Source organism: Myotis daubentonii, chromosome 2, assembly GCF_963259705.1.
Source record: "Myotis daubentonii chromosome 2, mMyoDau2.1, whole genome shotgun sequence".
Classification (NCBI taxonomy): Eukaryota; Metazoa; Chordata; class Mammalia; order Chiroptera; family Vespertilionidae; genus Myotis; species Myotis daubentonii.
Window position 1 is genome coordinate 165362336 of NC_081841.1, and position 27783 is coordinate 165390118.

The 27783-nt window shown below is 44.4% G+C and overlaps 1 protein-coding gene across 15 annotated transcripts in view; it reads right to left on the minus strand.

Moving 5' to 3' along the window:
- The window catches only part of RBM26 (RNA binding motif protein 26), a 132130-nt gene that overhangs the window by 80871 nt on the left and 23476 nt on the right, over positions 1-27783 (minus strand). For 9 of the 15 annotated variants that reach the window (XM_059684930.1, XM_059684923.1, XM_059684927.1 and 6 more), the window contains exon 1: positions 5552-6085. The exons of 1 other annotated variant lie outside the window; for it this stretch is intronic. In XM_059684930.1, the coding sequence (XP_059540913.1) occupies positions 5552-5622 (71 nt within the window). In that variant the 5' untranslated portion in view covers positions 5623-6085. Of the gene's footprint in view, positions 1-5551; positions 6086-27783 lie in introns of those variants that run through there. 5 more of the 15 variants (XM_059684935.1, XM_059684934.1, XM_059684929.1 and 2 more) reach the window with 1 other exon arrangement.

Genomic DNA, 27783 nt, shown 5'->3' on the forward strand with positions numbered 1-27783 from the left:
ATCAACATTGTCTAATGTTATAAATACAGGTCAAAGAACATAAAGTTTATATAAGATCTTTATATTTAGTAAACATAAATCATTGGTAACACCGAAGTAAGCAATTCTGGTTGAATATAAGCAGAAAGAAGCTATATTATAAAGCATTAAGAAATAAATGGTTGGAGGCAAGTGAGTGAAAAATTAAAGACTACTATTTCTCAAGATTCACCTCTATAAAGAAAAGAAAGCGAGGATGCAAGTGACTAGAGGAAAAATATGATTTATATTTTGTTTTGTTTTTGCTGCCACTGTTGCTGAGTTTTTCTTCCTTAAAGAATGAAAGATTAGATTTTCTATGCCCAGAAGTGTCTGTAGAAAGGAAAAGATCAAAGGAAGGAAACAGGGGTAAAGTTCAGGAGTAAAATGATCACTTTTCAGTTCTTCCTGTAAAACAGGAACAAAAATGTATTTTAATGTGGTGAGAAAGGTACCGTAACAAGTGTGGGTGAAGGTGGAAAGATTACAAAAATTCCTAAAAGGTTTATTTCTTAAAACTGTAAAGCACTGATAACCATGACGCCTCAGAACTTGTTCCCTTACAATAGCAGCTATCACTATGAAAATGTTATAATAAAAAAGAGAAAACAGTAATAGGAAAGTACAGTATAGTAGTAATTTAAAAACATGACTCAAACACACACACACACACACACACACACACACACACACACACACACACACACGAATCCCAAGTCTAAAAGCTTTTGTTTAAATCATTGTTTAGTTACAAGTTATAGCTAACTCTATGACTCTAGGCAAGTTATCTTGACTTTGTGCTTCAGGGCCTGAGTGCCAACACTTGCAAAATAGAGGTAACAATGCTTACCTCATAGAACTGGGTAGTAATAGAAAACATATCAATGAATACAAATGTTAGGTGGTAGTGGCAGTAGCAATGATAGTGATAATAGTAACAGTAACAATAGAAATGTAACCTATTTGTGTTTAATCAACCAGTACTTAAGGAAGGAAGAAAGGAGTAGGCTCTAAAAAAATGTGCCTCCTTCAATCCTTTCAACTACAGAAGGAAACAAGTATAATTCTCCCTATTATACTAATAAGGAAATCAGTTAGTAAGTGGCAGAACTAAGATTTGAACACTGGTGTATGTGGACTCAAAACTTATTTTCTTTTCACCACACAACACACTATCTTCAGAGGAGTACTTAGCATTAGCAGCAGGAGCACAAATTTAGGCATTCTGTTCTTTACTACTAAACTCGCAAAATCTGGGTACATCATTAAATGCCTTTCAATTTTATTTTCTGAAAAATTGAGTTTGATTAGATCTTGAGGTTTCCCTTCAGCTAAAAAAGTTCATGATTTTATAAAAGTGCCACATTTAGTGATAGGAAAACTCACAAAAATTTTAAAACAGCAGAAAACCTTTTCTGTTTAAAAACTAAAACAGAAAACTTGAAAAAAAGAACACAGATTTTTCTTCACATTATCAAAGGAAAGACCAATATCTAATTTTATGTTATTAGCAAGTATAATTAAGCAAATGTTTGAGAGAACAAAACATCAATTTTAAGTATTTCAAGGTCAATTTTAACACCTACACTTTCAATAATGAAAAATTAACTCAGATTTCTGATATACCTACAGAACTATAATCAAATAAAATACAGCTTTACTGAATTTTATTTCATGCTGAAACTGCAACCAGGCTATTTTTGTTTTAAATATCAATCTGAAAACTCTCCTGCCCTAAAACCCGCCACTGGTTTCCTATTATCCTTTAGTGACATCCAAAATCCTTAACATGACTCAACAAAGTCATGTGATCTGGCTCCTCTCTCTGGTGCTATCCAATGCTATTCTTCTCCTTGCTCTTTTTTCAAATTCCTCCAAGACACATTTTCTTTCACTTTAGGGCAGCGGTTCTCAACCTGTGGGTCTCGACCCTTTTGGGCGTGGGGGGGGGTCGAATGACCCTTTCACAGGGGTCGCCTAAGACCATCGGAAAACACATATATAATTACATATTGTTTTTGTGATTAATCACTATGCTTTAATTATGTTCAATTTGTAACAATGAAATTGGGGGTCACCACAACATGAGAAACTGTATTAAAGCGTCACGGCATTAGGAAGGTGGACAACCACTGCTTTAGGGCCTCATCCAATCTGCTCTCCAAAACCTAGAATGCTCTCATACATCTCCATTCCCATCCTTTTGCCCCAGCAAACTGCCTTTCATTCTTGCAGACTGAGATCAAATGTTATGCCAAGAAAGCCTTTCCTGACCTCTCAGACATATATTTTGACAACATTCTGGACTTCACAACACTTGAAATTACTTAACACTTGTCTTCTCTGCTAACTGGTAAACAATATGAAGATGGTCATTTCATGTCTTGTTTCCTACTATTTTCCCAATATCTAACACACTGTTTAGCACAGAGGAGATTAAATAATCAATAAATGTTTCCTGGATGAATACATTCAAAATGTGGGGCAAAGTCCAAAACCATGAGATGCTTTACTAGTACAAGGACCTAAAAAGTTCTATACAAATTTGAGTTCTATCTTACTCTTAGCTCTTCTTCAGATGTGCCTCCCTCAAACAGGTGCTATTTGGCAATTATACAACTTTAAAGTAAAGCAAAAAAAATCCCTCCAGATAATGAGCCCATTCTAAAGTTTCACAAAACCAAGGTTAGAAACCACAGGTCTTAAATAATTGGAGCTTTAAAACTCATCATCTAAAAGAATTCACCTGAAATGCAATTAAAGGAGCAGAAACTTGGATAAGTCTCACCCATTCTGCAGCATTCCATTAATTTTACCACACCAATGTACATTATAGAAGGACCAATCCCAATTCCTACTACTAATGCAGTGCCTTATTTATCCCAAAAGTAATGACTGCAGGGCTAGTTATCTGAGTAGGCTACATGATACCTGGAATATACTTTGTTAAAACTAAAGAAAAATTATAGCCTTGGCTGGTTTGGCTCAATGGACAGAGTGTTGGACTGTGGACTGAAGGGTCCCAGGTTCAATTCCGGGCAAGGGCACATTCCCAGTAGGGGGGCGTGCAGGAGGCAGCCGATCAATTCTCTCATCATTGATATTTCTCTCTCTCCCTCTCCCTTTCTCTCTGAAATCAATAAATATTTTTGAAAAGAAAAATTATAAGCATAAACACTAAGTAACTATATATAATTTTAGCTTAGTGGGAAAAAAGAGAAATGGCAGTAAAATTGATAAGTAATTCAAAAACTGGAGGCTTAAAAAGAAGAATACTATTTTGACTCATAACATTTTTTAAAGTTTTCTGTTCATCTAAAACAGTGTTAATTATAAACCAGGCAGCATTCAAAGATTTGCTTAACACATATTCATTATTTTCTCCAATTTAGAGATGAAGAAAGAGGCACTGAGTTAAGCAACTTGCTCAATATTATACAGCTGGTAAGTGCCAGAGGCAGAACTCAAATCCAGCCATTCTAGCTCCGGAGTTCTCCCTCTCAACCAGGATACAACACTGATGCTCACTGTCTTTCCAAATCCCCGAAATAGGGCTTCAATCTGTACCATCCCTCTCCAGTAAAACTATGTTTGCTAAGGTCACCAATGACATCTACCTTGCCAAATCAAAGGGTCACATATCTACTGCCATCTTTTTCACCCATTCTGCAGCATCCCATTAAGTTCACAACTTGCCTCTTGTCATATATCCCCTTAGTGACATATATCCCATTTTCTTCCTACCACAGACTGGGGCTCTCTTCTCTTGCATATCTACCCATTTTTCTAGGAAATCTCTCACAGTTCCATGGCTTTAAATATCATCTACGTGACTCCAAATTTCTCTAGTCACAGACCCAACTACCTATTTGACATCTCACTTAGATGTAACCAACCATCTTACCCTCTTTCCCTCAACCTTTTTTCTTCCATCCTTCTCTACCATCACCCATCCAGTTGCTTAGGCTAACTTCTTAGTCATCATCCTTGACTTGACTTTCCCACATCTCCCACATAAAATCCATCAGCAAGTCCTATCAAATCTAACTTATAAAATATATTTAGTTCTGTCTCCATTATCACTCTAATGCAAATTACCTACATCTCTGCCTACAATGCCCTTCACAATGGTCTCCTTGCTTCCATTTTTGCCCCCTTAATCTCTACAAAGCAGCCTAAGTTAAAAACAAAATCAAATCAGTCTTTGCTTGCTTTAAATCATCTAACGTATTCCATTATAATTTAAATAAAATCCTAGCTCTTGAACATGTCCTCAAAGATGCTCCATGACTTGGCCCCTATTTCTACAACTTCATGTCCTTCCATTCTCTCCCCCACCAATAAGGTTCCTTGGGTTCCTTGGAGCCGTAACTACCTTCTTTCTCTCCCTAGAACACACTATGATCACTTCTGCTAAGAGCTATTGCACTTGCTGTTCCTGCCACAAGAAACATTCTTTTTCAGACTTTCACACAGATGGTTCCTTCTTCCCCCATGATGTTGCTCAAATGCCACCCCTCTGAGAGGCCTTCTAATCAGTCTTTTACATCTATTATTACAACCGTCACTATTCTTATTATTGCCTGAAGGTATCGCATTTGCTTACTATGCCTAGTCAATTTTGGAATTTGAAAGCTCCATCTCCAACACTTCCCATAGTACCAAGTAGGTGCTTAATAAATTTATTGAATGAGTGAATTTTCCCCAATGCACTTTAAGTTTATTGTAAATCAATCAACTTTATAAAGCACTTGGCCCGTTATATATTTTTATGTAGCCAGAGATAAAGCCTTAAAACACTCATTTTTTCCAATCCAAAGCGTTTCAGCACTCTGAATCCCCTCCCCCAAAACACACAGCCCATCTACAACAACCCACTTAAAACTGCTAAAAATTCCATATGGATGGACTGCATTTCCTCCTCCTCTACAAGCCAACGACCGTGTAGGTAGCAAAAGGGGAATTTTACTGAGCATCTCAGCACCTGTTACATTTTCAACCAGCTAAGAGATGGGCCGCTGAGCTAGCAGCCGGCACGTGGGAGACGTGACTTTTCCTGCAGGTATAGCATTTAGGTAAAACCTGAGTGGCTTAGAACTATCCAAATCTTTAATCTGGACCATTCAGTTCGTTTAAATAAGCATGATAGTCTGTAGGCAGAAGATTATGCTCGGATTCGCTAAAAATAAAAAGAAAAAGAAAGAAAGAAAAAGATAAGAGAAAGAAGCCGATTTGGGGACCTTCAGGAAACACAAAGTGTGTGTATGTGTGTAGGTTGGGGATCAGTCTACCTATAACGTGAAGACAAGAACAGGAGACAGCGGTTCAAGAACCAACTCAGCGGTAAGATGAAGGCCCTCCAGGATATGCAGAACCTGGGGACGAGGACAGAAGCGGAGGAGAAAACACAAGAGCCCCGAGACCTCCGTCCACCGCTTCGGCCTCCACCACATGCATCTGGGGCAACTGCATTGATCGGCGCCCGCCAATCGCCCACCTCCCTCCCTGCAAGGAGACAGCCCCGGGTACTCACATGGGCTCGAGAGTCTTGCTGAGCCAGGACTTCAGTGCCTCGAAGTTTTCAATGATCATTTTAGAAACCATCCACAGCGGCGCCCAGGCCCGTCACTCTCCTCCGCCCGCCCAGGTCGCGGCCGCTACAGCCGCCGCTGCCCCCGCCCCCTCCTCCGCGCGCCGCCCGCGTGGGCCGCGGTGGGAGGCGCCGGTGGCAGGTTCCCGCGAGCCGGCTCGGTGAACAGCTCCGCGGGGACCGCCGCAGGCCGCGAGTCCACGGGGTGCCAGGAGCTTCCCCCTCCCCGGACCCCGGCCCGGGCTGAGGCAGCAACGGCTTGCCTGAGCCCTCCCCCTTCCCTCCACCCCAGCCAATCGTTCGGAACCGGGAGCGCGACACGCGCCTAGACCCGGGCTTTCTCTCAGCCGCGGGACCAGTTGCTTGTCGGTAACGCAGAAGAGGCAAAATGAAGAAAGCGAAGACGAAGAGCAGCTCAATGGGAACGATTCGGGGGGTCTTCCCGGCTCCCAGCACCCCCAAGAAGATGGCTGCCGGCAACTCTCGCGAGAATTAAGAAAGTCTCGCGATGACCCGGAGCCTGCTGGGAAGACACGTAGGATTCGCGGAGAGCGAACTGTAGGGAGTGCCGTAGTTCGAGCTTTTGCGTGTTTGCGGCTTTTGTGCCTTTTTACACTTCGGCCCTCTTAAGGAATAAAGATTTTATTTTATTTTTTTACTGGGAGGGAAAGATCGATGATTTCAGAAACAGCAGGAGCGGAGCAGCTCGTCTTCTGAAACGGCCGTGGCGCGTCCGCTGGAACTAACGCGGAGCCTGGAGCGCTCCGCGGGAGCCTCCCCGCCGGTGTGCGGGGTTCCCCCTGTGCTGCGCCGGTGTCTCCTCGGGGCACCTGTGCCCTGCACGAACACGTTCTCCGTGTGCTGTGCTGTGGTTTGGGAAGCACAGGCTGGTCTGATCTCACCCACTGAGACCTCCAGAGGATTAGTGTCTTGTCCAAAATTACTCGACTCGTTGGCAGAGCACTGATAACCTAGGGATGCTTCAAAGGAAAGGTGAGACAAATAGTTTCCCGCCATCCGAAACGTCGGGGCTTATCCCTAGCTGACGATAAGAAAAGTGTGTGCGTCTTTAATTCTTTTCATGGAGAGCGATTCAGTCCCAGATAGGGAAATTACATAGCTTCAGAAGACAGAGCCTTCATGTCAGCATCCCGAATAAACGTCCCTTCTCCTGAGTTTAAATAAGTTTCATTTCTGCCCGAGTTGTTCTGTGCTATTGCATACTACCATTAATGTGCTGGGTGGGATTCTACAAAAGGTCAGGTGCCCGTAAACAATGAAAACAGTCCACAATATAGACACTTGGAGTAAGTAGACCAGTAAAAAGTTATTTATGACAGACCCTAAGTTGTTAAGAATGCTAAGTTTGTAATTTCCTGGAGTGAAGTGCCCCAAAGCAGTAAGTGGAGAAAATTATCAAGTAAAGAAAAGCTGGATATTTGTTTTCAAATACAGCATATAGTATGGGATACGATACACATTAAAACCCAGCTACGGAATAACCAGGGTGTTGAGTAAAGCAGTTTAGCTCAGTGAAGTAAGCCAAGCACCAAGAACAAACAGTGTAGGAATCCACTTATGCGAGGTGCCACCGAGAGTAGCCAGACTCCTAGAGACAAGAAGTCTAGGGGTGGGGGTGTGGGGAAGAATCGGGGAGTTGTTTTTTAATTGGTAAAAAGTTTCGTTTGGGTTAATGAGAAAGATCTGGAGATAGGCTGTATTGACGGTTCACAACAATGTGAATGTACTTAATGCCGTTGAACTGCACACTCAAAAACAGTTAAAATGACACATTTTATATGAATATTTTACTGCAATAAAAATAATTGATACATTTAATGTTATTAGGGAAAAAGTAATATCCTATTTGTGTAATAGCCTTGTCATTGGCGGATTCCACCAATGTTTTCAACCACATCACTTCACTGTTCCATAGCTCTGGCCATTCATTCCCTACGGCCAAAGCTACTCATTCTACTGGCAAATACTGTATACTCCAGGTAAACAGGTATGCTTATCCTCCACTTTTCCAAATATTTATTCACATCATTTCCACCGGGAATGTTTTTACTTACTTCTTTCTCTGGTAGCTCAAACCTTACACATACTTCTCTCTTAATACCACTACTAGTGTTCGTTTGAAATCTCTTATTTTCTCTAAACAGCAGCAACAGCCTTTTAATCTCTCTGCCTCTTAGGTTGCACCCATATCAGTTCATATTCAGTTACCTTCATCATCATTGCCTTTTTTGAAAAATATGTTTTTATTTATTTTAGAGAGAGATAAAGGGAGAGGGAGAGAGAGAGGGAGAGGAACATCATTCATTTGCCTCCTGTATGGAGAAAGAGAGAGAGAGAGAGAGAGAGAGAGAGAGAGAGAGAGACGTCGTTCATTTGCCTCCTGTATGCACCCTGACCAGGGACCAGAACCAACCCCAGCATGTGTCCTAACTGGGAATTGAACCGGTGACCTTTTATATTTTTTATTTTGTTTTGTTTTGTACCTTCTTAAATATCTTTAACTGGTGGTCCCTCGGCCTGGCCTGCAGGGATCGGGCCAAAACTGATCTCTGGGTCTGGGGTGCAGGTGAAGCAGATTCAGGGCCAACAGTGCCGCAGCAGCAACCTAACCCACAGCCGAATCCATGAGGAATCGGGCTCCCTCCTCTACTGGTTGGGGCATCTGCCCGCTGATGGTCATTGTACATCATAGCTACCGGTCGGACGGCCACTTAGGCTTTTATATATATATAGACTAGAGGCCTGGTGCACAAAAATTTGTGCACTCGGGCGGGGGGGTTCCCTCAGCCCAGCCTGTGCCCTCTCGCAGTCTGGGACCCCTCGGGAGATAACGACCTGCTGGCTTAGGCCTGCTCCCGGGTGGCAGAGGGCAGGGCCAATTGGGGGGTTGGGGCACCATCCCCTGTCACACTCAAGGCAGGGTCGATGGGGAGGTTGCAGCGCCACCCCCTGTCATGCACAGAGCAGGGCCAATCAGAGGGTTGGGGTGCAGCCCCCTGTCACACACAGAACAGGACCCATCAGGGGGGTCAGGCACCGCCCTCTCACCCACAGAGCAGGGCTGATCAGGGGGTTGGGGTGCTCCTACTCTCACACTCAGGGCAGGGCAGATGGGGAGGTTATGGCTCTACCCCGTCACACACAGAGCAGGGCCCGTGGAGGAGGGCGGGGGTTGGGGGCTCCACACCCTGTCACACACAGAGCAGGGCCAATCAGGGGGTTGGGGCACCACACCCTGTCACGCTGATCCCGGTGCCGGGAGGCCTTGCGGCTCCGCTGATCCCGGTGCTGGGAGGCATATTATCCTTTTACTATATAGGGTAGAGGCCTGGTGCATGGGTGGGTGCCGGCTGGTTTGCCCTGAAGGGTGTCCTGGATCAGGGTGGGGGTCCCCACTGGGGTGCCTGGCCAGCCTGGGTGAGGGGATGATGGCTGTTTGCAGCTGGTCACACCCCCTTCAGGGTGGGGGTCTCCACTGGAATGCCTGGCCAGTCTGGGTGAGGAGCTGAGGGCTGTTTTTAGGCTGGGGGTGACTGAAGCTCCCAACCGCTCCTTTTTTTCTTTCTTTCTTTTTTTTTTATTCTGGGCCAGCTTTAGCTTTGAGGCTTGGCTCCAGCTCTTTAGGCCTCCGCTGCTGAAAGTAGGTTTCTGGCCTTTGCTTACAATGTTGCGATCCTGCTGGCTGAAGCCCGGCAGGTTTCTGGGGTTTTGTTTAGCTTCTATGTTTGTTACATAGTTGCTTGCAGCTCAGAGGCCTGCAGGGGCAGGTGGGGAACGTTGGAGTCCTCCATCACTGAAGCAAGCAAGCGTCATGTTAGTTTCAAGCTGCCTGGCTGTCGGCTGCCATCTTGGCTGACAGTTAATTTGCATATCGCCCTGATTAGCCAGTGGGAAGGGTAGCAGTCGTACGCCAATTACCATGTTTCTCTTTTATTAGATAGGATAGTTTACAATTAAAAATTGAGAGTGAGTTCATCAGGTGGTTCAGTTCGTTGGAGCATCAACTCTTACACTAAAGGGTTTCAGGTTCCATATCTGGTCAGGCTGCATACGGGAGGCTGAACTGGTGACCTTTTAATGCATGCACGGAACAGTGCTAAACCAACTGAGCCACACCAGCCAGGGCCATCATCGTTGCCTTTAACATCTTTGCAAAACTTGAATCTAAATCATGTCACATCCCTGCTTAAAATCTTCATCAACTTCCACGTTGTCTTCAGGATAAAAATCCAAATTCTTTAACATCCTGTAAAAGACTTTTCACAATCACCCCTTCCTATTTGCCTTAGAGACTTCTTTCAGTGCCTCCCAGCCTTTGATCCAGCATCCTGAACTATTTCATGTTCCTTAGAAGAGCTGTGTTCTCTTTAAACTGAGGCATTGCAAAATGTGTTTCCCTCCCATTCACTTGACGGAATCTTACTAATCCATCAAAGTCAGTGCAGGACCTTTTGAAGTCCATCCCTGACCTTCCTGCTCTAAAGCAAAAGTCTCTCTGAGGTTTTCTCGTATCAGTCTGTGCTAGCTTCTGTTATAGCATCCATTACTTTATTTTTGCAATTACCTAATTATCTGTTCCTTAGTAGACAATAGTTTTGAATCTCCTGCTCCAAGCACAGCCCTGATGTGTAGAGTTAGTTCTCAGTTCTCTATTTTTTTTTTAATTAAATCTTTATTGTTCAGATTATTACATTTGTTCCTCTTTTTCCCCCCCCATAACTCCCCTCCTCCCAGTTCCCGCCCCACCCTCCGCCCTCACTCCCCACCCACTGTCCTTATCCATAGGTGCACTATTTTTGTCCAGTCTCTTCCCGAATCTCCCACACCCCTTTCCCCCCCAAGAATAGTCAGTCCATTCCCTTTCTATGTCCCTGATTCTATTATAATCACCAGTTCATTCTGTTCATCAGATTATTTATTCACTTGATTCTTAGATTCACTTGTTGATAGATGCATATTTGTTGTTCATAATTTGTATCTTTACCTTTTTCTTCCTCTTCCTCTTCTTAAAGGATACCTTTCAGCATTTCATATAATACTGGTTTGGTGGTGATGAACTCCTTTAGCTTATCTGTGAAGCTCTTTATCTGACCTTCAGTTCTGAATGATAGCTTTGCTGGATAAAGTAATCTTGGTTGTAGGTTCTTGGTATTCATCACTTTGAATATTTCTTGCCACTCCCTTCTGGCCTGCAAAGTTTCTGTTGAGAAATCAGCTGACAGTCGTATGGGTATCCCCTTGTAGGGAACTGTGTTTCTTTCTCTTGCTGCTTTTAAGATTCTCTCTTTGTCTTTTGCTCTTGGCATTTTATTTATTTATTTATTTATTTATTTATTTTTTAAATATATTTTATTGGTTTTATACAGAGAGGAAGGGAGAGATACAGAGAGTCAGAAACATCGATGAAAGAGAAACATCGATCAGCTGCCTCCTGCACATCTCCCACTGGGGATATGCCCGCAACCCAGGTACATGCCCCTGACCGGAATCGAACCTGGGACCTTTCAGTCCGCAGGCCGACGCTCCATCCACTGAGCCAAACCGGTCTCGGCTGCTCTTGGCATTTTAATTATGATGTGTCTTGGTGTGGTCCTCTTTGGATTCCTTTTGTTTGGGGTTCTCCGTGCTTCTTGGACCTGTAAGTCCATTTCTTTCACCAGGTGGGGGAAGTTTTCTGTCATTATTTCTTCAAATAGGTTTTCAATATCTTGGTCTCTCTCATCTTCTGGCACCCCTATAATTCTGATGTTGGTACACTTGAAGCTGTCCCAGAGGCGCCTTACACTATCCTCGCATTTTTTGGATTCTTTTTTCATTTTGCTTTTCCGGTTGGGTGTTTTTTGCTTCCTCGCATTTCAAATCATTGACTTGATTCTTGCGCTCCTCTGGTCTGCTGTCGGGCGTCTGTATAATATTCGTTATTTCAGTCCGTGTATGCTTAATTTCTAGTTGGTTCCCCAATATAACATCGAGGGTCTCATTAGTTTTCTTGTAGATCTCATTAAGTTTATCGGCGGCTTCTAAACAGTTCTTGAGAGACCTTAAAAGTGTGGTTCTGAACTCTATATCTTCCATTGACAATTTTGTCCTGTTTCTTTGTCTCCGCATTTTGTTATGCTTCCTTGGTGCACCCCCTAGTGGTCTTTGTTCGCAGTCTTATAGTTAAACCTTGATTGTTGTAGCTAATCCCAGGGAGGGTTTGACCTCCAGGCCAAGTGGCTATGAGAATCAGCTGTGTCAGCAGTGAGAGAACTTCTGTCCTCTAGGGAGGTGCTAATCTAGCCTTTGCCTGAGGCTATCCGGCAAATGCCTCTGTGCAGGGCTTGGGCGGGGCGGGTCGCACAGGATCAACAGGGTGGGCCGGAGAGAGCAGTTATGGCGGCTCTCAGTCCTGTCCCCAGGGGCTCTGCCTCTCTGAGTCCCAACACCCGCTGCAAAGCTGGGAGAGAAAGCTGCACTCGCTCTGACCGAAGCCAGACAGTCCCGCTTCTCCCGTTTGAGTCTGGGTCCCTAAAGACTCGCCTGTATCTGGAGCTCAGAGTCTGCGACTCCCTCCCGATTGAAAACGCCAACCGCGCCCTCCGCCGCCAGCCTGCTCCGCGCACTCTGCACCTCAGAATTTGACTTCAGCACTGCGCCTCCTCTGAGTGTCCGTATGCGTTTCTCTTTCCTCCTAGTTTTAGGACTTCCACTCAGCCAGCGTTCCTGTGGTTCTGGGTGATGTCCCTTCCGTCTTTTAGTTTTACTTTTGAAGTAGTTGTTCAAAGCAGCAAACTCCGGCGTTAACCTATGCCGCCATCTTGGTTCTCCCACAGTTCTCTATTTTTTGAATGATCACATGGAGCCCTACCACTTCCATGAAATCTTCCCTGACCAATGTAGCTGATTGCAACCTCTTCCTCTATCCATGATACAGTCAGTGTTTGTTATCACTCCAAGGTTACTCAGTGCTGCCTAGCATGCTTCTCTTCCTTAACCATTAACATGTATCCCTCATCATTTCAGTGCTTCATCTTCTTTGGTTTTGTCTTCAAGGGTGATAATTAGTTAATATAATCAGTGCTATTAAGGAAAGACTAAAATAAACCCTATAGGCTACTTTCTCTATTCAGTAACAAACATTTCAGAATGTCCCGTATTAGGTTACTGACTTAACATTTTCCAGCACACCATACTCTTTAAAACCCTGTGACTTTGTTAGTGCTGTTCCCTTGGCCTGGAATTACTTTCTTCATTGCTCAAATACCTGAGCAATGAAGGTAGTTGCCTCTTGGCTACTACCTGTAGAATAGGAATTAAAACATTTTATTTAGTTTTCTCATCTGTCTCTCTACCTAGATTATGAGTTCTTTAAAGACCAGGACCCAAGCTTATTTCTCTTTATACTTCCTTCACTGAGTACAATGTCTGGAACTAAAAAAATATTTATTGAAAGATATGTACTTCATTTTAAATGAAGGAAAGTAGACACAGGAGAAAATATTTTGAATAGGTAAGTTATAATGAAATATCTCCTAACAAACCTATATATATCCTTATGGTTTACTTAGCTGCCCTGACCTAGAAATATTCTTCAGAGTGTACTTAATTCCTCAGATTCTTCCATTTATCTCTCCTAGCTGATGGATACAATCTTGTTTTTCTCTCTCTCTCTCTTTTAAATATATTTTTATTGATTTCAGAGAGGAAGGGAGAGGGAGAGATAGAAACATCAATGATGAGGGAGAATCATAGATCGGCTGCCTACTGCACATTCCCTACTGGGGATTGAGCCCACAACCCAGGCATGTGCCCTTGACCAGAATGGAACCCAAACCCAGGACCCATCAGTCCACAGGCTGATGCTCTATCCACTGAGCCAAACCTTATGGGTTACTCTCAATGGTGCTTTGGGGCTCTTGTTTAAAAATTCAGTTTGTATTTCAACATCACAAAGATACTCTTATGTTTTCTTCTCTTTGTTTTACAGTTTATTACTCTCTCCAGAGAATCACATTTAGGTCTTTATTTTCTCTGGAATACATTCATATTTATGTTGCAAGGTGGGAGTCTAGCTTACTTTTTCTCCAAGTGACAAACTAATTTTTCTCTATAATTCTACTTCCGTCCCCCATTGATATTTGATGGGTGTCACCATTATCATATCTTCATATTTTCATTTATATATGGCTCTATTTCTGACCTCTTCAATTGGTCTCTGTCTATGACTACACCAGTGCCATGTTTTTATATACCATCATCTTATAGACTATCTTAATCCTATATAATACTAGTAAAAGCGTAATATGCTAAGTATCAGACCGGTTGATCACTTGACTAGTCGCTGTGATATGCACTGACCACCAGGGGGCAGACACTCCAACCTGTAGGTTAGCTTGCTGCTGGGGTCCAGCCAATCAGGACTGGGTGAAAGGGCCGGACACATCCTGGAGCCCTCCCGTGGTCCCTCCCGGGCTGGCGGCCAATCGCCGGCTGGCCAGCCCCTATCAGGACTGGGCAAGACGGCCCTGATTGGCCCTGATCGCCTGCCAGGCCGAGGGACCCCACCCATGCACATATTTGTGCACTAGGCCTCTAATATATAATAGAGCAAATCCTTAACTTAGCTAAATGTGAAACTTTCGTTATCCAAATAATTAGAAAAAGCTTGTTGAGCTTGTCAAAAAATCCTTGATTAAATTTATAGGTTAATTTGGATTAAGTTGACATAATGTATGGCAGTCACCAAGGTGCACTGCTCAGACATATCTTCAAGAAATAACTCACTGCTCAACTGCAAGGCATGTAGTTAGTTGACAGCCTTTAGCTGTAAACTCCTTCTGGGCTCTCTCAGCTTTCAAGCTAAAGTTAGACTATTTTCAGGGCAATCTCTCCCTGCCCCCCCCCATGTCCTTCCTCAGCCAAGAATGAGCAAGGAATGATAGAAGGATCTACTTAACACTGGAATGATAGAAGCTTTGTCAAACCTGCAAACTGATGGCTCCCCTACTCAATACTTCTTTCTCCCTTTTCCTTTCACAAGTGTTACTCTCCAGTAAATCTTTTGTAATTCTAACTCTATCTCAACATCTGCTCCCCACCTATAGCACAAGTTAAATCATGATTCTATGTTTATGAATTTAAAAAATTATAGTTAATAGTAAAATTTAGCCATCCCTTCTGGCTCAATTACTTATTATTTTAATCCTTACCCAAAGGATATTTTTTCCATTCATTTTTAGAGAGCATGGAAGGCAGGGTGGAGGGGGAGAGAGAGAGAGAAATATCAATGCACTCGCCCCAACTGGGGCCGGGATCAAAGCCACAACCCCACAACCGAGGTACGTGCTCTTGACCAGGAATTGAACCCACGACTCCTAGGTCAATGGGCCAGCACTCTAACCACTGAATTAACCAGCCACACATCAATTATTGTACTTCCTTGAAATCATTCTTAGCCACCTCAATTTAATATGCTCTCAAGACATACATTCTAACAAGCCTTTGACTTTCTATGGCTATGATGTAATCACCTATCATTTTACTTTTTTAATATACATACACTTTATCTTCTATTTAATGCTCTGAATTTAATCCCCTATGGCCTCCTTTCATAGTTACTCCCTTATGTTTTCAACACTTGCACTTTATTCAGTCTTTCCAATTAATTGTTCAACAAATGTTTACTGAAGGTCTGTTCTGTTTCAGACATACTTGCTGAGAATACAGTGGTGGACAAAAAAAGACATGTCTACCATGGAACTTACAGCATAATATACAAGAAGGACATTTAACAAATAATCATATAGGAAAAAATGTGTAATTACAGGTATTTTGAAAGAAAATAGAGGAAAATATGAATCTTTGTAATAATTTAGACTAGAAAGGTCCAAGCATGGCTTCTCTAAGGATATGATATTTAAATAATTAAGAAGAGTAAGTAATAAGTAGAAGTTAGCCATGTGAAATGAAAGACAAGAACATCCAGGCCAACATAATAGCTTATGGGATGTACTGAGGTAAGGACACGCAGGGATCTTAAGGTCAAAAGGTCACAGGGGTATGAAGTTAGGTTAAATTAGGCAAACAAAGGCCATATTAAAATTTTTGAACTAGTTTTTATTTTATATATGATGCACAGTCATGAAAGGTTTTCAGTATATAAGGATTAATGGAAAACATGAACACACGTATACTTCTTTTAAGAAAAAGCTTAAAATTTGGGGCTCTATCCTGCTGGGAGCCGGTCCATCCTTGCTGTTTCAAGGGACCTGGCATATATGGCATACGGTTCTTAATATGTTTGCTCACCTTCTTGGCGCTGTGTTTTAACCAAGGCCACCTCTCCGAGAAAGGTTGTTTCCCCAGGTAGGAATTTTTCCCTGAAGTCAGGGAGGGGATGAAACTCCTTAATTAAGTGCCAGGCGGGTAGTTAATCACTACAAACAATCATGCTTAAGCTACATAATCTTTACTCCCTGGAATGGAGTTAAGAAACGCCCTAACCTTTGTAATAGAGATTGATAGGATTGAATCAACTGGTATAAATACAGATGTAACAAGACAGCAAGACACAGAACTTAGAACACAGAACTTACAAGAGAGAACCTACAGACAGAACCTACACAGAACCTACAGACAGAAGAACTTTGCTGGAGAGAACATGGCAAAAGATCCTGGACTGAACCTGACTAGAACCTGGTGACTGAACCTGGCTGGAGAACCTGGACAGAACCTGGCTGAAGAACCTAGCGAGGGAACATGGCCACAGAACCTGGCTGGAGATCCGAAGCAGAACCTCTCTGGAGATCCAGACCAGAACTTGGCTGGAGATACTGGCTGGAGATCCTGGCTAGGCTGCTGATCAACTGAACACTATCTCCGTGCCCTTCCTTCTTCGCCGACTCCGTCCACGCCTTTGGGGACCCCTGGACCTGCTGGGGTTGGACCCCGGCACTATCCTATCTAATAAAAGAGAAACATGGTAATTAGCGTACAACCGCTACCCTTCCCATTGGCTAATCAGGGTGATATGCAAATTAACTGCCAGCCAAGATGGAGGCTGGCAGCCAGGCAGCTTAAAGCGAACATGAGGCTTGCTTGCTTCAGTGACGGAGGACTCCAACGTTCCACGCCTGCCACTGCCGGCCTCTGAGCTGCAACTCTAAGCAACTATGTTACAAATATAGAAGCTAAACAAAACCCCAAAACCTGCTTTAGTCGTCAGGCTTTAGCCAGGAGGATCGCAACATTGTTTCAAATACAGAAGGTAAACAAAGGCCAGAAACCTGCTTTCAGCAGCAGAGGCCTAAGAGCTGGAGCCTCAGAGCTAAAGCTGGCCCAGAATAAAAAGAAAAAAGGAGCGGTTGGGAGCTTCAGTCACCCGCCAGCCTGAAAACAGCCCTCAGCCCCTTACCCAGACTGGCCAGGCACCCCAGTGGGGACCCCCACCCTGAAGGGTGTGTGACCAGCTGCAAACAGCCATCATCCCCTCATCCAGGCTGGCCAGGCAGCCCAGTGGGGACCACACCCTGATCCAGGACACCCTTCAGGGCAAACCAGCCGGCCCCACCCATGCACCAGGCCTCTATCCTATATAGTAAAAGGGTAATATGCCTCCCAGCACCGGGATCAGCATGACAGGGGGCAGCGCCCAAACCCCCTGATTGCCCTGAGGCTCTGTGTGTGACAGGGGCGGGGCTACAACCTCCCTATCCGCCCTGCTCTGTTCGTGACAGGGGACGGAGCCCCAACCCCCTGATCAGCCCTCCTCTGTGCATGATAGGGGGGAGCTCCCGAACCCCCTGATCGCCCTGCAGCTCTGTGTGTGACAGGGTGCGGTGCCCCAACCCCCTGATCGGCCCTGCTCTGTGTGTGACAGGGTGTGGTGCCCCAACTTGCCCCGCCCCCCGACAGGTCCTGCTCTGTGTGTGACGGGGTACAGCCATAACCTCCGAATCGGCCCTGCCCTGAGTGTGACAGTGGCGGTGCCCCACCCCCTGATCCACCTGCTCTGTGTGTGACAGGGGGTGGTGCCACAACTCCCCTATCGGCCCTAGTCTGTGAGTGACAGGGGGGAGCTCCCCAACCCCCTGATCGACCCTGCTCTGTGCGTGACAGATTACAGAGCCCCAAACCCCCTGATGGGCCCTGCTCTGTGAGTGACAGGGGGGAGCTCCCCAACCCCCTGATCGACCCTGCTCTGTGCATGACAGGGTACAGAGCCCCAATACCCCTGATTGGCACTGCTCTGTGCGTGATGGGGTGGCGCCGAAACCTGCCCATTGACCCTGCCTTGAGTGTGACGGGGTGGTGCCCCAAACCCCCAATCGGCCCTACCCTGATCGTGACTGAGGGTGGCATCACAACCACTTGATCAGCCCTGCTTTGTGCATGACAGGGGCGGCGCCCCAACTCCCCAATCAGCCCTGCTCTGAGCCCAACCAGGGGTGCACCTAGGGATTGGGCCTGCCCTCTGCCACCCAGGAGCAGGCCTAAGCCAGCAGGTCGTTATCTCCCGAGGGGTCCCAGACTGCGAGAGGGCACAGGCCAGGCTTAGGGACCCCCCCTTCCCCTCGAGTGCACAAATTTTTGTGCACCGGGCCTCTAGTCCTATCTAATAAAAGACAAACATGGTAATTGGCATACGACCGCTACCCTTCCCATTGGCAAATCAGGGAGATATGCAAATTAACTGTCAGCCAAGATGGCAGCTGGCAGCCAGGCAGCTTGAAACTAACATGAGGCTTGCTTGCTTCAGTGATGGAGGACTCCAACGTTCCCGCCTGCCTTGCCGGCCTCTGAGCCTGCAGTTTGAAACATTTTAACAAATATAGAAGCTAAAAAAAAACCCAGAAACCAGCTTTCAGCGAGCTGGGATCTCAGAGCTGGAGTCAGAGCTGGAGTTATACATTGTTTCGATTACCTACTTTCAGCAGCGGAGGCTTAAGAGCTGGAGCCTCAGAGCTAAAGCTGACCCAGAATTTAAAAAAAAAAAGATAAAACAGAGCGGTTGGGAGCTTCCATCACCCGCCAGCCTGAAAACAGCCCTCAGCCCCTCACCCAGACTGGCCAGGCACCCCAGTGGGGACCCCCACCCTGATCCAGAACACCCTTCAGGGCAAACCAGCCAGCCCCACCCATGCACCAGGCCTCTATCCTATATAGTAAAAGGGTAATATGCCTCCCAGCACCGGGATCAGCGGAGCCGAGAGGCCTCCTGGCACCGGGATCAGCGTGACCGGGGGCAGCGCCCAAACCCCCTGATCGCCCTGCGGCTCTGTGTGTGACAGGGGGTGGGGCCACAACCTCCCTATCCGCCCTGCTCTGTTCGTGACAGGGGAAGGCGCCCCAACCCCCTGATCGGCCCTGCTCTGTGGGTGATAGAGGGTGGCGCCACAACCCCCACCCCTCCCACAGGCCCTGCTCTGTGTGTGATGGGGTAGAGCCATAACCTCCCCATCGGCCCTGCTCTGTGGGTGATAGAGGGCGGCACCCCAACCACCTGATCCGCCCTGCTCTGTGTGTGACAGGGGGCGGTGCCCCAACTCCCCTATCGGCCCTACTCTGTGAGTGACAGGGGGGAGCTCCTCAACCCCCTGATGGGCCCTGCTCTGTGCGTGACAGGGGGCAGCACCCCAACCCCCGGATTGGCCCTGCTCTGTGCGTGACGGGGTGGCGCCGCAACCTCCCCATCGACCCTGCCTTGAGTGTGACAGGGGGCGGTGCCCCAACCCCCCAATCGGCCCTACCCTGAGCGTGACTGGGGGTGGCATCGCAACCTCCCGATCCGCCCTGCTCTGTGCATGACGGGGCGGTGCCCCAACTCCCCAGTCGGCCCTGCTCTGAGCCCGACCAGGGGCTGTACCTAGGGATTGGGCCTGCCCTCTGCCACCCGGGAGCAGGCCTAAGCCAGCAGGTTGTTATCTCCCGAGGGGTCCCAGACTGCGAGAGGGCACAGGCCAGGCTGAGGGGCCCCCCCTTCCCCCCGAGTGCAGAAATTTTTGTGCACCAGACCTCCAAGCCTAACGACAGGCTAACCGGCTGGTAGCTAGGACGCGCACTGACCATCAGGGGGCAGATGCTCTGACTGGTAGCTATGACACACACTGACCACCAAGGGGCAGATGCTCAACACAGGAGTGGTTCTCGGGTGACGCATCCAGAACCAGAGAAGAGGGAGCCTGATTCCAGGGTATGTCACCCAAGAACCACCCTCTCACAATCTGGGACCCCTCTGGGGATGTTGGAGAACCGGTTTCAGCGGGATCCCCAGAGGCTAGGCCAAGGGACCCCACTGGTGCATGAATCTGTGCACCGGGCCTCTAGTTTTTATATAAAAACAGAAGAGATACAAATCACCTTTAACATAATAAATGCCAGGTTTTGGGTTCTTTAGAAGTAGGATTAGGAGAATCTTAAAGGGACTATAGTTTTGTCATTTGAGACTAGACAGATAACTAAAAGAAAAGAGTAATGCTTGCTGTAATGAAGTAAGCCCTTAGGTAATTCAAGAGGAAATACTTTAGCAATAGCTAAGAGTGTAAACTGAGATCAGAGAACAGACTCATTTTCCCTTAATAAGATCAGAGTACTTCTGGTAAAAAAGAGTTTGATGGACAATCACCAATTCTTTGGTGGACACTCCATTTGTACCAATAATCTATATATATAAAAGCCTAAGTGACCGTTAAAACCGGTTGACCAAACTACCAGTCGACTGGTCGCTATGACGCACACTGACCACCAGGGGGCAGACGCTCAATGCAGGAGCTGGCCCCAGTTGGTCAGTGCACTCCCGCAGTGGGAGCACCGCCAGGCTCACAGCTGGTGAGCACAGCTGAGGTGGTGCGAGCCTCTCCTGTCTCCACAACAGCGCTACTGAGCAGCGGCAGTGGCAGGCACAGGGGGCTGGATTGAGCAGGAGTGGCATGGCGCCCCACCTGGCCTTGGGCTTCTCCCCCGCCGCCTGCTGCTTTATGCACTGCTACATCCCTCAGGGATGTCAGACTGCAGGTTTCAGCCCAGTCCTTCCCTGGCCTGCGGGGATCAGGCCGAAACTGGTAGTCCAACATCCCCCAAGGGGTCCCAGTTTGCGAGAGGGTGCAGGCCAGGCTGAGGGACCTCACTGGTGCACAAATCCATGCACCGGGCCTCTCGTTTATTATAGTGACTTCATGTAGTATTACCCAAAGTATACCAAAATATGCCCTGACCAAGTAGCTTAGTTGATTAGAGCATTGTCCCTATACACCAAGTTTGATCCCCAGTTAGGGCACATACAAGAATCAACTAATGAATGCATAAATAAGTGGAAAAACAAACCTCTCTTTCTCTTCTCTTCTCTCTCTCTCTCTTTCTATCAATACAAATGTAAATACCAAAACAGTACAGAATAAGAAGACTAAGAATTGTGCTATTAATACAATGAACTCAGTTTGTTCCACAATAGAGGAAAAGTCCTTACATTTTCAAAAAGCACTGTCCGATAAAATTATGATGTGAGCCACATATGTAATTTTAAATTTCCTAATGGCTGCATTTTTAAAAAGTAAAAAACAAAATTAAAAAAGGAGAAATTAATTTTAATATATTTTGTTTAGCCCAATTTATCCAAAATAGTATTATTTCAAAGCGCAATTAATATAAAAATTATTGAGCAAAAATTTATTTTATATAATATAAAAATTTATATTATAAAATTATTTATTTATTCATTCATTCATTTATTTTTGGTTACTAAGTCTTTGAAATCTGGTATGTACTTTCACTTATAGCACATCTCAATTCAAGCAATCTGCATCACAAAGGTTCAATAACCATGCATTGCTAGTGGCCCTGGTATTGGGCAGTATAGGTTTAAACTTTGTAGAGTATCTTATGTGGATATTTAGTTGTGCCTGATGTCTGTTGTTTCAGTGTTCTTGATCATTTTCCTCTGCTGAGCTCTGGACCCCAGTAAGAGTGGGCTTGAATTTCAAAAGCCCTAATTAAGGCTCTGCATCATTTCTTTTGTAATAGACAGTTTTGTCTTAAGGCTCCTAAGCAAACAAATTTAGAGGTGAACATTCTCCAAAAGATTGTTTATTCCTCCCCTCACTTATATTAACCAAAGAATAAAGGAAGGGAGGATAGAGTATACATAGTTTTTTTCTGATTCTTGACTAGAAAGAAAGAGACATCTCCATGATAAATATTTGTTGGATAAAAGCAATGAAATGAAATGATATGGCATAGTCCCCACAGAAGCTCTCTAGGGATTAAATGCATATAAGCATGTAAATACCGACTTCTGATGGAATTCCAAAATGAAATCTGTGAATCTGCTTTGCTGTTTCTTTGGGCGGTTGTCGTGAAATATTTCTCCTTAGAATAGCTAAGGAGTCTTAGCTAGGAATCTCAGGAGTCTTGACTCTTAGTCTGAGCTGTAGACTCTCATCCAAGTTATGGATTTTGTTTTTCAGTGTCCACTCACTCAACAAATATATATTGAGAGCCTAGTGTGTGCTATAAATTTCTCTAGACCCTGGAGATACAGATGTAAAAAGACATTCAAGGTCTCTACCTTCATGGAACTTGTATTCTAGCCAGTCTGTTAGGCCTTCCCAGGGATCTTTTTGTTTTCTGGGTGTCCTTGCTGTCCTAGATTTTTATTTTAATATTTTTTATTATGGAAAATGTAAACATATGCAAAAGCAGGAAGAAGTATAATCTTCCCTATCATCCAATTTCTACAATAACTGACTCATGGTTAATCTTATTGATATTCCATCTTCTCCCTTTAACCCATTTTGAATTATTTTTACAGCATAGATGTCACATCATCTCACTGTCAGATGGTTTTCCATAATATTACATATTTTTTGGCTCTGGATAATGAGATTTACATCTTTCTGTCATTATCTGTTTCATTTTGCACTGCATTATGTAATAGATACCTGATTTATGCTAAAGAAATCATCAAAACAGGAACATAACTCTATATATAATTTTTTTAATGTTTTATTTATTTTTAATATGTTTTTTATTTATTTTAGAGAGAGAAAGAGGAAGAGAGAGATAGAAACATCAACGATGAGAGAGAATCCTGCACTCCCCCTACTGGGAATTAAGCCCACAACCCAGGCAAGTGTCTTGACTGAGAATTAAACTTGTGACATCTCAGTGCACAGGATGACACTCAACCAACTGAGCCACACCGGCCAACCATAAATATATATTTTAGAAAATTTGGGATTTCTTTTAAAGTATTAAGTTAAACAAGGGCCTCTTCATATGGCTGTTTAAGTGTCCTTATGAGATGGTTTCCTCCAAAGCAAGTAATCCAAGAAAGAGCAAGTCAGAAGCCACAATGTCTTTTATGAAAAAGCCTTGGAAATCTAATACCATTACTTCCACCACATTCTATTAATTAAAGTCAAGAACAATCCACATTCAGGGAGGGGAAAATTAGGCCTCACCCTTAGAAAGGAGGTATATCAAATAATTTGTGGACATATTTTAAAACAACTTCACTACCCTTGAGCCTAGGTGAGTACTATATCAGTGATTCCTCCAGGAGCCTCAGCAGAGAATTAACTAATTGCCTCCCTCTAGTACTTTTGGGGATAGAGACTTTGGTGGTGTGCTGGTTAATGTTTAGCAATTGGCTTTCTAGAAAACAAAATGTATAGATACATATTTATGTAAGCTTACTGATAATAAAGAATGTACAGCATACAATTTATGAATAATAACAAAATATACAATACTCTTTATTGTAAATTCATGCAACAAACTGGTTCTCACAAAATGTTTTAGTTGATTTTTTTTGCCAAATGCTTGCTTGTATCTATAGCGTTTGTTGTGTCACTTTGTTATGTCTAGACAATCAACAAAACAATAAATCAAGCCCCAGCTCTGTAGCATTTGCCAGGTTCTATGGTATAAATGCTCTCACCGTAGCCAATTTCAAGTTACCAACATGGTATCACTGAATGCAGAGTTGGAAAGAGATTTGCAGTAACACGCCATTATACATTATTTACACCATAGAGATACAATAGATGTAAATAACCTGAAGAGCATTAATAATAAAATAAAGTAGAATACTTAGGAAATGATGAGTTTTGAGTGTTTATTGCCTCTTAATATAATTAATGTAATTTAAGTTGAGATAATTTAATTTTTAATAAAATCTGTGTTTAACAACTAGCCTAAAAAACTCTTGAAAAATCAACAGTCAGCTCTCATAAGCTCTAATAGCTATCTCTTGCTAAACATTTACTAAAAACACCTCCTTTACCATCCACCACATGAATCAGAATTAAAACACAAACCAACTAAGGAAAACAACATCTTATAGAAGAAGCACCAGTAATTTGAGAGAGAAATAGCAGTCAGAACAAACAAGGCGAAAATAGAACTGACCAGAGAGTTGAAAACCTGAATTTTTTTTAAAAGAGACATTCTTAAAGAGATTGAAGTACACAAAAAAATTTAGTAGATAAATAGAAGGATAAGATGGTCATCTCTGAGACAATAATCAATGATCTACAGGATAAAAATAGAAATCATAAAAAGAGAAAAGAGATAGCTGGTGAATTTTTGAAGGACATTGCAAATTAATACATTATAGATTATACTGTCATGACAAAGAACAAAACAATGTAGATACTCAGATTTGCTATGTAAATCATTACTTAGCTATGTGAATATTTTATATTCTTTCTAGCTTGAAAATATGCATATGGTATTTTTAATCAATTAAAACTTAATATATTAACACAATATTTAGTTTTTATGGTTACTACAATTTGAAAGCCATAATTTTTTTTCACTTTCAGTTTGTTTTGGGTTTTTTTTTTTTGGCATAATAGATTTAAAAACGAAAATTCTTCTGTACATATTGTGGTGCATGTAGAAATTTTTTCTTGTACAACCCACTTAAGTGGTACCTTACTTAGGGATGTATTAAATGCAACAGTTAATTTTACATTTATATTCAGATGCTCATTTTGCCAATATTAGTGGTATATTAGCAGAATTTAACATTTATAAGAGTATGAAAAACATAGTTTAAAACTCCTTAATTTATTTTTCAATAAAACCAAAATACACTGATATGCTGCAGGAACCCAGCAGAGGGAGCTCAAACTTTTTTTTGCTTTTTAACTTACTAAAGACAATTATTTTACCTGTTAAAAGCTGTTGGATTCAGAAGAATACTGTTGTTATTTAAGTAATAAAAATGTACTAGTAAAAATAACTGTACTGTTGCTTAAAATAATAAATACATTCCCAAACAAAAAAGGTATCACTATCACTTACTTCATTTAGAAATGGTAAGCAGTTAACATTTACATTCTTCCCATTTACTTTTTCAATAGCCTTTACTTCCGAAAACTTTTTTGCCAAGATTTCTTGTTTCATTGAGGTGGACTAAATGAAAATGGATACCTTCTAGCTACAAACATAAAACATGATAGTTAAAATATGACATATTTTAAATTTAATTATTACATCTATAATAATAATCTATAATAATAAAAGGGTAATATGCTAACTAGACTGGACATCCTTCATGATGAAGCTGACGCTAGAGGGAAGCCAGCCCAGGCCCCAGGTGCTGGAGGGAAGCCGGTGCCAGCAGCCAGGGGAAGGAAGGCCTACTCTTGCACAAATTTTCGTGTACCGGGCTTCTAGTATGTAATAAAATAAACATATTCCCATCCACTCAGTTCTCAGCCCTTCCACATACATAGATAAGTACTATTCATTATTAGGTTTTTTAAATATAGTCTTCCAAAATTTCTTCATGAATATACAGACATCTATACTAATAAAAGAGAAAAATGGTAATTGGCATACGATGATACCCTTTTCATTGGCTAATCAGGGCTATATGCAAATTAACTGCCAACTAAAATTGGCAGTTAACTGCCAACAAGATGGCGGTTAATTTGCATATGTAGGCACAATGCAGGGAGGCGAGAGGGAAAGCAGGAAGAAGCCCCCTGCCACTGACAGTGATCGGAAACCCAGGGGGGAGCTAAGAGCTGGGGGGCCGCCTTTGCCCTGCCCCTAAGCCATGATCAGAGAATCAGGTGCCTTTTCCGCCCTGGCCAGTGATAGCAGGAAGTAGGGGTGGAGCCAGCGATGGGAGCTGGGCACGGTCGAAGCTGGCAGTCCCGGGAGCTAGGGGTCCCTTGCCTGGGCCTAAAGCGAAGCCCACGATCGCAGGGCCGCTGCAGCTGTGGGTCCCCGCTGCCCGGGCTGGACGCCTCAGCCAGAGGCTTCCTTCAGGGGCAGGGGCAGAGCCCGCATGATCGCGGCGCCCCCCGCTGCCACTGCAGGTCCCCGCTGCCCGGGCCGGACGCCTAGGCCAGAGGCGTCAGGCCTGGGCAAGGGGCCGATCCTGCGATTGGAGGGTGATGGGGGTCAACGCCTGAGGGCTTCCCAGTATGTGAGAGGGGGCAGGCTAGGCTGAGGGACACTCCCCCCCACACACACACACACCCAGTGCATGAATTTCGTGCACCGGGTCCCTAGTATGAATATAAAGTTTTATTCCAATCTGTTTTTCTTATGCAAAAAAATAGCATATGATATAGCCTATTCTGTATCTTGCTTTTATCACTAAACATCTTGGAAATATTTCTGTAAGTCTATAGTGTAATAGTAGACCTTACTCATTTTTTAAAATTTTTGTATAGTGGATAGCAAGTATATTTTGAGAATATATCATGGGGCTCTGCCAGAGTAGCTCAGTTGGTTAAACTGATGTTCCAATACATCAAGATTGCAGTTCCATCCCTGGAAAGGGCACATATAAGAATCAACCAATGAGTGTATGAATGGGTGAAACAACAAATTAATCTCTCTCTCTCTCTCTCTCTCTCTCTCTCTCTCTCTCCCTCTTTCCTCTCTCAAATCAATTTAAAAAATATATAAATCATAATTTATTTACCTGTTCTTAGTTGAACTTTTGAGTCTTTTTGAGCACGTTCAGGAGGCAACTGATCAATGCTCAATGTTTCTCACATCAATGTTTCTTTATCTCTCAAAAACAAACAAACAAAAAACAACTTAGAAGGGGAAAAAAAAGTTAATTTAGATGCTTTTAGTTCAAGAAATTAGAAAAAATAGAGCAAAGTACTGGTGATCTATAAATCCCTGGCACGATTCCTGTTGTCTTCAATAATCTACACTAATAAAAGAGAAAAATGGTAATTGGCGTACGAAGCTACCCTTTTCATTGGCTAATCAGGGCTATATGCAAATTAACTGCCAACTAAGATTGGCAGTTAACTGCTAACTAAGATTGGCAGTTAACTGCCAACAAGATGGCGGTTAATTTGCATATGTAGGCACAATGCAGGGAGGCGAAAGGGAAAGCAGGAAGAAGCCCCCTGCCACTGACAGTGATCGGAAACCCAGGGGGGAGCTAAGAGCTGGGGGGCCATGATCGGAGAATCAGGTGCCTTTGCCGCCCTGGCCAGTGATAGCAGGAAGTAGGGGTGGAGCCAGCGATGGGAGCTGGGCACAGTCGAAGCTGGCAGTCCCAGGAGCTAGGGGTCCCTTGCCTGGGCCTAAAGTGGAGCCCACGATTGCGGGGCCGCTGCAGCTGCGGGTCCCCGCTGCCCGAGCCGGACGCCTCAGCCAGAGGTGTTAGGCCTGGGCAGGGGCGGAGCCTACAACCGCGGGGAGCTGGGGGTCCCCTGCCCAGGCCTGACACCTCTGCCAGAGGCCTCAGGCCTGGTCAAGGGGCCGATCCGATGATTGGTGATCGGAGAGTGATGAGGGTCAACTCCTCTGGCCGAGACATCAGGCCTGGGCAGGGGGCTGAGCCGGGGATTGGGAGGATATGATGGTCCCCTTGGCCAGGCCTGAAGCTTGGGTCAGAGGCATCAGGCTTGGGCGGGGGGTGGAGCAAGCGATCAGAGGGAGATGGGGGTCCCCTGCCCAGGCATGATTCCTGGGCCAGAGGCCTCAGGTCTGGGCGGGGGCCAGAGCCAGTAATCGGGGGGAGATGGGGGTCCCCTGTCCAAGCCTGACACCTCTGGCAGAGATGTCAGGCCTGGGCAAGGGGCCGATCAGGCGATCAGAGGGTGATGGGGGTCTACGCCTCTGGCCGAGGCATCAGGCCTGGCCAAGGGGCAGAGCCAGCAATCGGAGGGGTCTGGGGGTCCCCTGCC